The following is a 15,449-nucleotide window of genomic DNA, read 5'->3' as shown; positions in this document are numbered from 1 at the left end:
GAAGGATGTGGAAGCTCCAGAGAGTGTGCTGCCTGGACCGGACAGCGTGTCTTATGAGGATAGCTTGAGCAAGCTAGGGCTTTTCTCTTTAGAGCAGGGGAGGATGAGAAGCCACTTGGTAGAGATGAATAAAATGATACGAGGAAAGTATAGTGGGACGTCAGAAGGAGGTTTTTTTTACACAGAGAGTGGTGAATGTGTGGAATGCGCTGCCAGGGGTGGTGGTAGTGGCAGATATATTAGGGACATTTAAGAAGCTCTTCAACAAGCACATGGATGATAGAAAGATGGAGGACTGCAAGGAAGGGAAGGGTTGGATTGACCTTAGAGTAGGTTGAAAGATCAGCACACTATGAGCCAAAGGGCCTGTAGTGTGCTGTCCATGTTCTATCTTCATGTTCTGTTCCATTCGGAAATCTAAAGGTGGAGTGGAGGGGAAGTAATCTTTTCTGAAACACTGAGTGTCTCCCGTTGCTCTTGCTAACTTTGTCCTAGCCAGTAGATGTCGTAGATTAGGAGTCTTAATTTATTCTGTAGGTTATTAGATTATTAGTAGGTTATTCAGCAGTCTTTTGTGCTTCCTCTCCCTGATTGTTCATCTAACATGGGAGAGGCTCTTCACATCAACCCTGTCAAAGCTCCTTCTCATCTTAAGTATTTGATTTATTTGAATACCATCAATCAAACTATTCTTATCTTTTACTTAATCCATCAATGGCAAAGGAAACATTAGATGTTCATTCCTAAATAACTGGGAAGGTGAATGAACTTTGAGTTTCAATTGACTTTGAAGGAACTTTCCAAAGATGTACGGCTAGGGTTAGTGAGACGTGGGCATGTTGTGTTGGCACCAGAAGCACAGCGACACTTGCCAGCTGCCCCCAGCATGATGATCGATGATTTGATTTGACGCAGAAGTCGCATTTCACTGTTTTCGGGCTGGCTTTGTAGCTAGTGCATCGACTTATAGCGTCTGCGATCACTGACCAGGGTTCATTTTCTGCCGCTCTCTCTACATTCTCCCCGAAACTGAATGGGTTTCCTCTGAGTGGTCAGGTTTCCTCCCACAGTCCAAAGACATACAGGTTAGGGTTAGTAAGTTATGACCAAGCTATGTAGGTACTGAAAGCTTGGTGACACTTGCAGTCTGTCTCCAGCACATAATCGGACTGTGATGGTCTTTGATACATGTAAGACCATAAGATGCAGGGGCAGAGTTTGGCTATTTGGCCCATTGAATCTGCTCTAACATTTCATCAAGACTGATCTATTTCCCTCTGAGCCCCTAACTCCTGCCTTCTCCCCGTATCCCTTCATGCTCCGACTAATCAAAAGTCTATCAATCTCTGTCTTAATTGATGCATTTCACTGTGTGCTTTGATGTAGGTGTGACAAATCAAGCTCATTGCACCCTGGTGCATATGTTAATAAAGTAAACTGAATTTGAATCAGCACTGACTTTTGAGTTTTTATTCTAAAATTAACTTGAAGTCACAGAGTCCGCCTCACAGAGACCGGGTTTCAGTCCTGACGCCTGGTGCTGTGTGGAACTTGCACACTCTGCCGGTCACGACCCAAGCTTCCTGCACCTTTGTCAGTGAATTGGCTGTCCTACCTTCTAGCCTGTCTGTAATGTCCAGGGGAATTTGGTGGTACACAGGGAGAATATATTATGGGGTAAGTATTAATGATGGAATGGGATAGCTCCAAAAACCAGTATAAACTCAAGGGCCGATATCCTCCTATATGAAAAAGGATCTAGTGCTTTTCCGGCTTATATGACAAATAAAAAAAACTTTTCTTGGGCTTCCAGCTGGGTACAGGTATTGATTTCAACATGTTTTGATGGCAGCAGAGTTTGTCATTAAAATGTTGGTTAAAATCTATAGCTGTACATGCTGGAAGCCCTAGAAGAGTTTATTAGGCTCCTTTACGCCATAAAAGACAAAATACATCTGCAAATGAAGTGAGACCAGAACGCACAATTTTCATGTTTGTGCACTGCAAGTACGATAGCTGCTGAGGTACCACCAGATGTAAAAATGGCAGAGCTGTGGACACAGCTCAACACAGTATGGAGACAACCTCCCTCCATGGACTCTGCCTACACTCATTGCCTCAGTAAAGTAGCCAGCATAATCACCCAGGGTTGGCAGGAGCAGAAGTCCCTCCGCTACCTGTTGGCAAGGGCAGTACCTGTTTAGCTATCCCCCACCCCCCCCCCCCCCTCCCTGGACCGGGAAGCAGGTGGCAGATGGCCGTATGAACAGCTAGTGCTTATCATGTCCTGGTTATATGACCACTGATGCTGGGCCGACAATCTCTGAGGAGTATTGGTGAAAGCTGGAGTCACCAGTCTTGTAAGTTCTCTGCCCAGAGGCAATGGCAAACTAATTCTGTAGAAAAATTTACCAAGAACAATCATGGTTAAGACCATAATCGCCCACGTCATACGACATGGCACATAATGGACATTCTTTCTTCACCACTCTCCCATTGGGCAGAAGATACAAAAGTCTCAAAGCATGTACCACCAGGCTCAAGAACAGCTTCTATCCAAAGTTCAAAGTACACTTATTATCGAAATATGTATATATTATACAACTTTGCGATTCGTCTGCTAAAAGGCAGCCATGGAGCAAAGAAACCCAAAAGAACACAGTTAAAAAGAGACTGTCAAACACTCAATATGCAGACAAAAATCAAATCATACAAACAATAAATCTATTGTTGATAAGACTCCCGAGTGGACTCCTTGTACAATAAGATGGACCTCGCTATCTACCCCATTAGATCTTGCACCTTATTGTTTTCTGCATTTTCTCTGTGTCTGTTACACTTTATTCTGCATTGTTATTATTTTACCCTGTTCTGGCTCAGTGCGCTGTATAATGATTGGATCTGTATGCGTAGAGTGCAAGGCAAACTCTTTGTGCTGTATCTCACGTGTCAATAATAAACCAACATCCAATCCCAAAAGCACTGCTTCATTCTCAATCCTCAACTGAGTTAATCTTTGTCACATGTCTCACCTTGTGTTTCCGCTTTGTTTTAATGGCGTTCTTGTCCGTCACTGGTGAAGGGGGCTGGTAGTTGTGTTTGCTGTTGGGTTGTCTGACCTCTGCCTTGTTGGGCACATTCTCTTCTACTGCCTGTCCAGGGATCCTCGCCAAAAGGCTGAGATCTAATTTCACCCAAAGAGATTTGATCTCCTCGTAGTCTCTCAGGGGGGACAGCAGTTCATTCTGCGGGAGCGGGAGTGGAGAGAACGATTGTTCATCCAGATCGACGGTCCCTTGCTCCAGGGTGGTGTTGTCCATACAGATACTGGCACAGCTACTTGGGATGCTTATGCAGTCTTTGGGTTTTACCGAACTGCTAGCCGCAGTGGGAGGTGCTGCCGCTTTCCCAGCCGCGACCTCCTCTTGGTCTGTGTGTGAGTCCGATGAGTCAGTCTCCACAAACTCCCTTGACTTAGGCACAATCTTACCAGGCACGCGGTGCTTCTTTTTGTCCACAGTGGCCACCGCGGTACTCCGCGGTTCCTTACGGGGTCCGGCCTTGGTGCTGGCTGCTTTGGCCTTGGCCTTGGGCTGGTCGGACGAGCTTCCCCGCCCATCCCTGTCTTTGGGTGTGCTGCCGGAATGGTTGGGCCGGAGCCAGGCGTCGGGAGCCTCTGTGCTCGGGGTACGCTCCACCTTCCTGGGCTGCGACTTGCTCGTGGTCCTCTTGGGCGGAGCAGGCTCATTGTGGATGGGAGACTTCTGCTTCACCAGCTTCCCCTCTGGCACTTTCGGAGTCGACCTTGGCTTGGCTTTCTCCCTGACAGGCCCAAGTAGAACCCGATCTTTGGAATCCGGCTGAGGCAATGGAAGAAACTGTTTCCCTTTGATCTGAGCGTCAATCTCCTGGTTACTCTGGGACTGGGAATCGCTCAGTACCTCACAATCCGTCTGGTTGTTGATGATGGTCTTGCTGTGGGAGGTGACCTTGTTGAGCCATTTGTCCAACTGCCACTTGTTAGTGGACGGTGGTTCAGGCTGGGGAAACAGAGAAAAAATTGTCAACGAGAAATCATGAGTCACATTTATTATCACTGAACTGAACTAAACTGACCATTCCTACAATGACTGTGGATTGATATTTTATACTCTGTGCTTTTTGATTTTTTTCCACTGATTGTGAGATTTCTATTTTTTTCACTTTAGGTGCCTGATGGTTTCTTTGAGTGGGTTCCATGGTGTTTCTTTGTTTCATCGCTGTCTGTGGGAAGACAAATTTTAAGGTTGTATACTGCTTACATACTTTAGTAATAAATGCACTTTGAATCGTATCGTGAAAATGTTTGTTTTTGTGCCAGTGTATGAGGATGAAGGGAGATTTGATAGAGGTTTACAAAAGAGTGAGTATAGACAGGGTAAATGCAAGCAGGCTTTTTCCACTGAGGTTGGGTGAAACTTGAACTAGAGTCCATAGGTTTAGGATGAAATGTCAATACTTAAGGTGAATCAGAGGGGGATGTTGGTGATAAGAAGGCATACAGGAGTGAGATAATCAGCTAGCTGAGTTGTATCGCAGCAACAACTTTGCACTCAAAGTCAGTAAGACCGAAGAATTGGTTGTGGACTTCAGAAAGGGTTAGATGAGGAAGCACAAACCAATGCTCATAGAGAGATCAGAAGTGGAGAAGTTGAAATAGTTGAGCTAATTCAAATTCCTGGGTGTTAATATCTCTGAGGATCTAAGCTGGTCCCAACATATTGATGCAGCTATAAAGAAGGAAAGATAGCAGCTATCTGTCATTAGGAATTTGAGGAGATTTGGTTTACACCTAAAACACACAAAGACTTCTATAGATGTATCATGGAGAACATTCTGACTGGCTGAATCACTGTCTGGTATTGGCGAGGGGGAACGACTGCACAGGATCAAAGTAAACTGCAGAGAGTGGTAAAATCAGTTGGCTCCATCATGGGCACTAGCCTCTGTAGTATCCAGGACATCTTCAAGGAGTGGTGCCTCAGAAAGGTGGCATCCATCATTAAGGACCCCCATCACCCAGGACATGCCCTCTTCTCATTGTTGCCATCAGGAACGTGGTACAGGAGCTTTAAGGTACACACTCAGTGATTCAAGAACAGCTCTTCCCCTCTGCCATATGTTTTCTAAATGGGCATTGAAGCCATTACTCACTACATTCTTTATCTCTTTGTTTTTGTACTACTTATTTTAGTTCCCACTTGCTTCAAAAAGGCAACAATTATACCAGTGCCTAAGGAAAATAAAGTGAGCTGTCTTAGTGACTATCGCCCGGTAGCACTCAGATTACAGTGATGAAATGTTTTGAGTTTGGTCACGGCTAGACTGAACTCCTGCCTCAGCAAGGACCTGAACCCATAGAAATTTGCTTATTGCAACAATAGGTCAATGGCAGATGCAATCTTAATAGCTCTTCACACTTATGAACACTTATGTCAGGATGCTGTTCATTGACTACAACTCAGCATTTAACACCATCATTCCACAATCCTGATTGACAAGTCGCAGAAACTGGGCCTCCGTACCTCCCTCTGCAATTGGATCCTCAACTTCCCAACCATCTTTAAATTTGCTAATGATACAACCATTGTTGGTAGAATCTCAGATGGAGACGAGAGGGCGTACAGGAGCAAGCCAACTAGTGGAGTGGTGTCGCAGCAACAACCTGACACTCAACATCAGTAAGACGAAAGAGCTGACTGTGGACTTCAGGAAGAGTAAGATGAAGGAACACACCTCAGTCCTCATAAAGGGATCAGAAGTGAAAAGAGTGAGCAGTTTCAAGTTCATGGGTGTCAAGATCTCTGAGGATCTAACATATCAATGTAGTTATAAAGAAGGCAAGACAGCGGTTATACTTCATGAGGAGTTTGAAGAGATTTGGTATGTCAACAAATACACTCAAAAACTTCTATAGATGTACCATGGAGAACATTCTGACAGGTTGCGTCACTATCCAGTCTAAGGCGGGGGGGGGGGGGGGTGGGTGGGTGGTTACTGCACAGGACTGAAAGAAGCTGTAGAGGGTTGTAAATTTGGTCGGCTCCATCTTGGGTACTAGCCTACCAAGTACCTCGGACATCTTCAAGGAGCCGTATCTCAGAAAGGCAGCGCCCATTGTTAAGGACCTCCAGCACCCAGGGCATGTCCTTTTCCCACTGTTACCATCAGGTAAAAGGTAGAGAAGCCTGAAGGCACACACTCAGCGATTCAGGAACAGCTTCTTCTCCTCTGCCATCCAATTCCTAAATTAACATTGAACCCTTGGTCTTTTTTCATATATATTATTTCTTTTTTTGCATGATTTTAATCTATTCAACATATGTACACTGTAATTGTTTAACTTATTTGTTATTATTACTTGTGATTATTATTTCTTTTCCTTCTTCTTCAATATTATGCATTGCATTAAACTGCTGCTGCACAGTTAACAAATTTCACGACAGATGCCAATGATAATAAACCTGATTCTGGAATTAACTACTTAATAGGCATAAACAGAGTATATTGAATTTAAAGAGCAAACACGAGGAAATCTGCAGATGCTGGAAATTCAAACAACAACACACACAAAATGCTGGTGGAACACAGCAGGCCAGGCAGCATCTATAGGGAGAAGCACTGTCGACGTTTCGGGCCGAGACCCTTCGTCAGGACTAACCTATCTTTCCTTTCGGTTAGTCCTGACGAAGGGTCTCGGCCCGAAACGTCGACAGTGCTTCTCCCTATAGATGCTGCCTGGCCTGCTGTGTTCCACCAGCATTTTGTGTGTGTTGTATATTGAATTTAACTCAGTTTTTTCTGTACGTTTATTTATTGTGTATTGCAATGTAGTGCTGCCCGTTAGTAAATGAATTTCATGACATATGCTGGTGATATTAAACCTGATTCCGATTCACGGTGATATTAAACCTGATTCTGATTCACTCAGAAGGCGGTGCGAGGGTGGAACAAATTGCCAGCAGAAGTGGATGACGAGTGTCTGATTGTAACATTTAAACCTGGATAAGTAAATAGACGAAAGGAGTATGGAGGGCTATGATCCAAATTATACTAGGCAGTATAACAGTTTACAAGGGAATAGATGGGCTGAAGGGCCTTTCTCTGCGCTGCGAAACTCAATGACTCTCGTGTTTGTGGGATCAATGACTGTTCATAAATCTGATGGTGGAGGGGAAAAAGCTGTTTCTCAGTGTTGAGTAAGGGTCTTCAGGTTTCTGTACCTCCTCCCTGATGTGAGAAACAAGATGGTGAGGGTCATTAATAATGGTCACACTATATTAATGCATCTAACTCTCCCTGGATCAGACCCTGCTGTACCAATCTTATGGAGGGCTAAAGTTGAAATTCGGCTTGAATTTAGACTGGTAATTGGTAAATGGTATTTTACATTTGCAGCGTGCAAGTGTCTAGACCTTACGGGGAGAAGATAGGGGAATGAGTTTGAGAGGGATAATAAATCAGCCATGATGGAATGGTGGAGCAGACTCATTCCTAATTCTGCTGCTATGCCTTATGGTATCATGGACTGTACTTTCCATACCTCCGGCGTTGCATTGCGGGAAGCCTCGTTGCATTCGCTGTCGCTGGAGCTGCTTTCGCTGTCCGAGTCAGACTCCGAACTGCTTCCGGACTCGCTTGAGCTGCTGCAACCGCTGCTGGAATGGCCAGAGGCTGTGCTGTGGGAATTCTGCAAAGCACCGGTGCTGTAGGAGAAAGGCGAGAGTTAATCCGGTTGCCTGCATGTTCCCAGGTGTTCTTCATATTTTCACTTTGTAGAACCAAAGAAAGCTGGCTAGAATCACGATGTGTGTTTAAGCAACTTGCAACGACAACCATAATCAGAGTGAAAGGTTGCGCTGAGAACCATTTCAATTTTAGTTCACTGTATTCATTATCAAGTATCTCAGGCTTGCATCAACAGCCAAAAGCAAAGTGGGTTATTGAGTCAAAGAGCAATACAAGATGGAACCAGGCCTGAAGGACAAGCTCATCCATGTTCAAGTTAAAGTTACACATACATGTATACAGATAAACAAAACGGTGTTCCACCAGGGCCAAGGTACGAAACGTAGTATATGTAGCCACACACAGCACAGTACTGTATTTATCACTGTGGAGCAGAAAGCTGATATGACAAGTCCTGCTTATGTGACCACTGACGTCAGGCAGACAATCTCTTAAGAGTATTGATACTGGCTGGTATCACCCGCCTTACCCAGAAGAAGGCAATGGGAAACCACTTCTATAGAAAAAATTGCAAGAGCAATCACAGCCATGGATAGAGAAAAGAATAAGAACAGCAGCGTGAAAGGTGGTGGGGGGGGGGGGGGGGGTGGGGGTGGGGTGGGGAAGGTGCCTCCCCACAGGCAAAGTGAGCGAAGGCCCAAAGCTGATTGGAACTTCTCAGACCGAAGACGGTTGGAAGACCATGATCATTCACGTCATACGACACGGCACATTGTGATGATGACAATGACCATCCATGTACGTATATATTCAGGGGTTTATGTACATAAAGCCATTATTTCTTCTGCCGAGGATAAATCAGTTCAAGTTGCTTGCTACTACTTGATTGCAGAGACTACTGCAAATTTATGAGGGGTATAGATCGGACAAATGCAGACAGGCGTTCCCCACTGAGGCTGGGTGAGACTAGAGCTAGAGGTCATGGGTTAAGGGTGAAAAGTGAAAAATTTGAGGGGAATATGAGGGGGTAACATCTTCACTCAGAGGGTGGTGAGAGTGTGGAACGAGCTGCCAGCGGAAGTGATGGATGGAAGTTCACTTTCAATATTTATGGTAAATTTGGATAAATACATGAATGGGAGGGGTATGGAGGGCTCTGGTCCAGTTGAAGGTTGATTGGAGTAGACTGCAATACAATGCTTGGATAGGAGGGGTGTGGAGGGTTATAGTCTGGGTACAAGTAGATGGGACTAGGCAGAAGATCAGGTCAGCACAGACTAGATGGGCCAAAGGGCCTGCCTCTGCAGCGCTCAAATTTCAGATGGTAGAATGGTGACACATACTAAAAATGGTGAACATGTTAATTTTAACTGGAATATTAAATTTGCATTGGGTTATCATCTTATGTACGTATAAACTCAGTGGCCACTTTATTAAGTAGACAGTCTCACCTACTCATTAATGTACATAACTAATCAGCCAATCATGTGGCAGCAACTCAATGCACAAAAGCATGCAGACACGGTCAAGAGATTCAGTTGTTGTTCAGACCAAACATCAGAATGGGGCGGAAATGTGATCTAAGTGACTTGGTCGAGTGGTTGTTAGCGAGTGCCAGACAGGGTAGTTTGGGTATCTGAGAAACTGTTGACTTTCTGGGGTTTTCATGCACAACAGTCTGTAGATTTTACAGAGAATGATGCAAAAAGTCAAAATAAACACCCACTGAGTGGCAGTTCTGTGGAGAAAAGCATCTTGTTAATGAGGGAGGTCAGAGGAGAATGACAGACTGGTTCAAGCTAACAGGAGAAATAACCACACGTTACAACACGTTGAACGTTGAAGTGGATGGGCTACAGCAGCAGAAGACCACGAACATAGAGAAATACACTTAGTGCCACTTCAGTAAGTACCTGCTGTACCTAATAAAAAGGCTACTGAGTGTACGTAAAGCCAGAATTTCCTACAATAAGGGGAAAAAAAACAATTCAGTTTATTTGCTACCACTTGATTGCACTGACTAATGCAAAAATTGGAGCATGTTCACTTTTGCAGAGATGAGATCAAGCTGCCCAGTGCAATCTGAAGGGCATTTATAGCACAATTTCCCCAATTGCACCCGAAATGCTAATTTTACCACATCATCTGCTGCCTTCATTGTCAGCCTTTGAATTTTGCTTGGCTGTGTAAGTCACGAGAGTGTCATTCATCTGTACTGCAGGCTGAGAGATATAGCGCACAGTCCCAGAATACACTGAAGTTGAGCTTTGCACTTTTGGCTTCACTGATAATTCCTGAGCCTTGTTAAATTTATTCTTACTGTTATTTTATTGTAATTTAATCCCATGTGGTGTCCGTTAACAAACCCTTAGGTATACCTCTAAGTAATAAACACAAGAGATTCTGCAGATGCTGGAAATCCAGAGCTACACACACAAAATGCTGGAGGAACTCAGCAGGTTAGGCAGCATCTATGGAATGAATAAATAGTCGACTTCTTGGGTTGACTGTGTGAACATCGATTTAAGACCACAAGAGATAGGAGCAGAATTAGGCCATTTAGCCCATCGAGTCTGCTCTACCATTCATCATGGCTAATCCAATTTTCCTCTCAGCTCCAGTCTCCTGCCTTCTCCCCCTATCCCTTCATGCCCTGGCCAATCAAGAATCAAGATTTCTCCAACTTCTGGTAATGTTTCCCTCTCTTCTTCAATTTCCCACTCTGCCCCCCTCCCCCTTATCTCCTTTCTTACCGTGGTGTCCCTCCTCCTTCCCGTTCTCCTAAGGTTTATTTTTCTCCTATCAGATTCCTTCTTCCCCAGTCCATTACCAATTCTACCTATCACCTCCCAGGTTCCTATTTCATCCCCCCTGCTTTCTCCCACCAACTTGGCCTCACTTAACGCCCTGTACTCCTTCCCCTCTCCCACCTTCTTATTCTGGCTTCTTCCCGCTTCCTTTCCTGTCCTGATGAAGGATCTTGACTCAAATCATCGATTGTTTATTCACTTCCTTTAATGCTGCTTAACCTGATGACTTCCTCCAGCATTTTGTGTGTGTTTTTCAAAGTCGTGTCTCTCACCATGAAGATCAGTTTACCTCAAGAAAACTCAAAGACAGTGATCCATATTGTCCGTGTTTTCTGTACAACCACTTCAGTACAACTCTGCTGTTATTAAATGATCTTCAACACATCATTTACTATAATCTTGTGATAAATTGCCTTGAAGAATAATTTCAGCACTTTCAGAGATCATAATGTGCAATGACTTGCCTTAAAAATCATTAAACTTCTTAATATATTAAATTATTGCTTGCCTGCGCAGTAATTGTGTAAAATCAACTGTTATGGCTGTGCTATAATGTCTTGATATTCCTCAGAGAGACAGTGTCGTCAGCTAAATCAAACGTATCATCGCGGAATTACGACCAATTAAATTTAGTGAAACCAATTAAAGTGGTCAGAATTTATTTGATCGATTACTCTGCTTTAAAACCATTCTAATTCACTTAGGACCTTTCTCCTTCCTCATACCTGCTGGTGAAGTGGACCCATTATCACCAGACCTCACCAAAGCTGAAGCTTGAGTCTGAATCTAGAACTCATAGGTGAGAGGTGAAATTCATTGCTAAAATTTGTGCAGAGTCTCCAAAATTAGCAATGGCAAGTTTTGTTGGCCCACCACAGGCGAACTTTGTCACTCAGAGTGTGGACACTCCTGTGTCTAGCATCACTTTATGTACTATGTTATGTATTTATATTTATTGTGTTTTTTATTATTGTGTTCTTTATCTTATGTGCATTTTTTGAGCTGGAGTAACAATTACTTCATTCTCCTTTATACTTGTGTACTAGAAATGACGTTAAACAATCTTGAATCTCAAATGCTGAATGTTGAGTGAGCTGCCAGCAGAACTGGTGTTTGCGGGTTTGATCATAAACGCGTCGATGGGGGGGGGGGGGGCGGTATGGAGGGCTATTGTCCAGGTGTCGGTCAATGGGACGAGGTAGAATAATAGTTCCACACAGACTAGATGAGCAGAAGGGCTGTTTTTGTGCTGTATTGCACTATAACTTGATAACACAGCTCCATCCTTTCTGAACCGACAGAGGTAGTTTCTGTAAACACTTCTAACAACACTTACTATTTATAGAATGCCTTTAAAGTATCAATAATATCCCTAGGCACTCCACAGGAGCATTAATAAACAAAATAAAAATGATCTCAGAGTTCTCCAAAGCAGCTTATAGCCAATTAAATGTTCTTGAAATGTTGCAGGGCATGGAATATGGCAGCAAATTTGAGCACAGTGGGTTCCCACAAATAGTCCAGACAATTTGTCTCCAATGATGAAAACTGGAGATCATAAAAATGATGGGAACTTTAGTTGGAACTCCCTAAGTCATCTTTGAAGGAGTGCTGTGAGAGATTTAAGCCCCACTCCCCTCTGAGAGGGCAGTCAGGGCCTTGATTTCATGTCTCACACCAATGCTCATCTATTGAAGGAATGAAAATTTATTACATTCCTGAGTGCGAGGAGTCAGTAGCCATTTAGAGTCCTTCACTTGCTTTACAAGGTAGGTTATAATTTTACAAACTTGAGTCTACAAAGACGGCCAGATATCGTCTTTGATAACTCATGCAATCAAAGCTCGGATTACATGATATTGCTATAAGTGTTGCCAATAAAACCACTTCTGTTTGTAACAAATTTGAAGGTTTTCTCAAAGTGATAAAAGAGCTGATTTTAGATAAGACAAGCCAAAGGGGGAAATAACCAGATTTACTTCCCTCTAATTTCCCATCACGTCTAAGTAATAAAATCCGCATTGGATTCTTTTAACTCCTTGCTATCTAAGGTGTAGCAGTCACAAACATTCTAAAATGTAACAAACTATACCACATGTGATTGGGACAACGATCAGGTACTTACTTACAGACATTTATGCCTGCAGGTGTTTAGGGCAGCAATGAAGATCCTCCGTCTGTCTGTCCTTGGCCATGCAAAAGTTGGATTGCTGTTTCTATATTAATTTTGTTTGACCAGACAGGGTTGTTCGCCCTGAGCTGAACCCTCAAACCTGGAGGACTGGTGGACCACTCACAGTCTGGCCTCTACCCTTTGACCTGTTTGGCAAGGGTGACCCTACCAAGAGCCATAGCATAAAGCCCTGACTCCAGCCAACATGGCTCTCTGGGTCATTGAGGCATGCAAACTTCCAAACCACCACAAGGTTGTAGCTCTCTTGGAGGAATTCAGTCTTCAGGTACTATTTGTTAAATAATAACACTACAGAAATGGCAGGCAATAAGAGTATCACCACTTCTCCTTGACACTCAATGAGATTACTATTGTGGAGTCACACATCAACAATGCAGTTCTGGTCACAGCGTGCTAACTGGACCAGGTATATACCGTAGTTACACTCAGCGGTCATGTTATTAGGCACCTCTTGCACTAATAAAGTGGACGCTGAGTTCATGTTAGTGGAGCCCATCCACTTCAAGGGTCGATGTGCTGTACATTCACAGATGCTCTGTACAGTGCTGTTGTAATGCATGGTTATTTGAGTTCCTGTCAGCTTGAACCAGTCTGGCCATTCTCCTCAGACCTCTCTCATTAACAAGATGCTTTTGTCCACTGGATACTTTTCCTTTGTTTTTCAAACCATTCTCTGTTAATTCTAGACAAAGCTGCGCATGAAAAACCCAGGAGATCAGCAGTTTCTAAGATACCCAAACCACCCCATGTAACATAAACAATCATTCCACAAAGTCAAAGTCAACTAGATCACTTTTTTCCTTATTCTGATGTTTGTTCTGAGCAACAAATCTTGACCATATCTGTGTGCATTTATGCATTGAGTTGCTGCCACATGATTGGCTGATTAGATAAATGTACTAACGAGCAAGTTTACAAGTGTACCTAATGAAGTGGCCACTAAATGTAAATCAGCCAAGGTAAAATGGAGAAGCTTACATGAAGGGCAAATGGCCTATTCTGCTCCCATGTTTTATGGTTAAGTTTATGCCTTCTTGGATTAGTCAAATCCAACAACACTCAGGCGTTCAATGTCAAAGATGAGGTAGGACAATTGATTGGTGCACTATTTACTCTCTCCATCACTGCAGTGGTACGCCATTGACAAAATCCACTATAGTTATTCTCTAAGACTAGTTAGATCACATCTCCCAAACCCACCACTTCTAACACCAAGAGGGACAAGGGGCAAACACCACCAATGCAGTTTTCTTTCCAGGTTACATGAGGAAGGGAAATGCAATGTTAGATTCATTTCAAGAGGACTAGAATATAAAAGCAAGCATGTGACATTGAGAATTTATAAAGCACTGCTAAGGCCTCACTTGGAGTATAGTGAGTAGTTTTGGGCCACTTATCTTAGAAAGGATGTGCTGAAACTGGGGACAGTTCAAAGGGAGTTCATGAAAATGATTCCAGGATTGAATGGCTTGTCATATGAAGAGCATTTGATGGCTCTGCGCCTGTATTCACTGGAATTCAGAAAAATGAGTCACTGAAACCTGTCAAATGGTGAAAGGCCTCGAAAGAGTGGATGTGGAGAGGATGTTTCCTTTGGTGTGAGAGTTCAAAGACCAGAGGACACAGCCTCAGAATAGAACAGAGATAAAGGAGGAATTTCTTTAGTCAGAGAGTGGTGAATCTGTGGAATTTTTTCCCACAAGCAGTTGTGCTTTTCAGCCCATGATGTTGTGCAGACCATTAATACTACACAAGGAATAAATCTCCCACTTCCTCCTACATAGCTCTTCATTTTTATCCCTCCACAAGCTTATTTAAGAAACTTTTAAATGTCTCTGCCTCTACCAGAACTCGTGGTAGTGCAGTCCACACACCCACTACTCTCTGTGTAAAAAATCTGACCTCTGACATCTCCCTATTCTTTCCTCCAATCCCGTCTCTCTTTTAGCCATTTGTGTCCTGGGAAAAAGTCTCTGGCTGTCCACTCCAAAAGTGCCTCTTGGCATCTTGTACGTCTCTATCAAGTCAAGCTGTACAGTTTCAGGATTCAAGAGGAGATTTATTAGTCACATGGACATCAAAACATACGGTGAATATGTGATTGGAGTTAATGACTAACCCAGTCCGAGGATGTGCTGGGTGCTGTGGCACCTAATGTTCCTGTGCCTTCTGTCCAAAGGTAATTGAGAGCATGGCCTGGATGGTGGGTCCTCGATGGTTGATGCTGTTTTCTTGTAGCAGTGCTCCTTATCGTGCACTCAATGGTAGGGATGACTTTTCCTGTGACGGAGTGGGCTGTTATCCACCACTTTTGGTAAACTATTCCTTTCTTGGGCTTTGGTGTTTCCACACCAGGCTGTGATGCAGCCAGTCAGGATAGTCTCCACTGTACATCCATTGAAGTTTGCCCAAGTTTTAGGAAACATGTCGCAGTAAGCACAACAGCAGTTCTCAATGTCAGTTCCAGTTGGACAATAAATGTTAAACTTGAATGAAGCCAATGAAGCCCATGGCTCATGAAAGAATTAAATACTGAACATGAGTGAATGTCAAACTTAAAAGAAGAGGTAAATATTAGCTTTATTTGTCACATGTGCGAAATGTTCAGCGAAATGTGCATTTTGCTTCAAATCAAATCAGCGAGGTAGCCCCAAATGTCACCATGCTTCCAGTAGCAACATGGTGTGCCCATAACTCACTCTCACCGCACATCTTTG

At 43.5% G+C, this 15,449-nt stretch overlaps 1 protein-coding gene across 5 annotated transcripts in view; it reads right to left on the bottom strand.

Moving 5' to 3' along the window:
• The window catches only part of aff2 (AF4/FMR2 family, member 2), a 685,599-nt gene that overhangs the window by 79,059 nt on the left and 591,091 nt on the right, over positions 1–15,449 (bottom strand). For all 5 annotated transcript variants that reach the window (XM_073057781.1, XM_073057783.1, XM_073057782.1 and 2 more), the window contains 2 exons: positions 7,583–7,745; positions 3,033–4,040 (listed from right to left, as the gene is read on the bottom strand). In XM_073057781.1, coding sequence (XP_072913882.1) covers positions 3,033–4,040; positions 7,583–7,745 — 1,171 coding nt within the window. The remainder of the gene's footprint in view (positions 1–3,032; positions 4,041–7,582; positions 7,746–15,449) is intronic.

This window comes from Hemitrygon akajei, chromosome 10 (genome assembly GCF_048418815.1).
Source record: "Hemitrygon akajei chromosome 10, sHemAka1.3, whole genome shotgun sequence".
Taxonomy (NCBI): domain Eukaryota; kingdom Metazoa; phylum Chordata; class Chondrichthyes; order Myliobatiformes; family Dasyatidae; genus Hemitrygon; species Hemitrygon akajei.
This window is presented reverse-complemented; position numbering and strand designations above follow the sequence as displayed.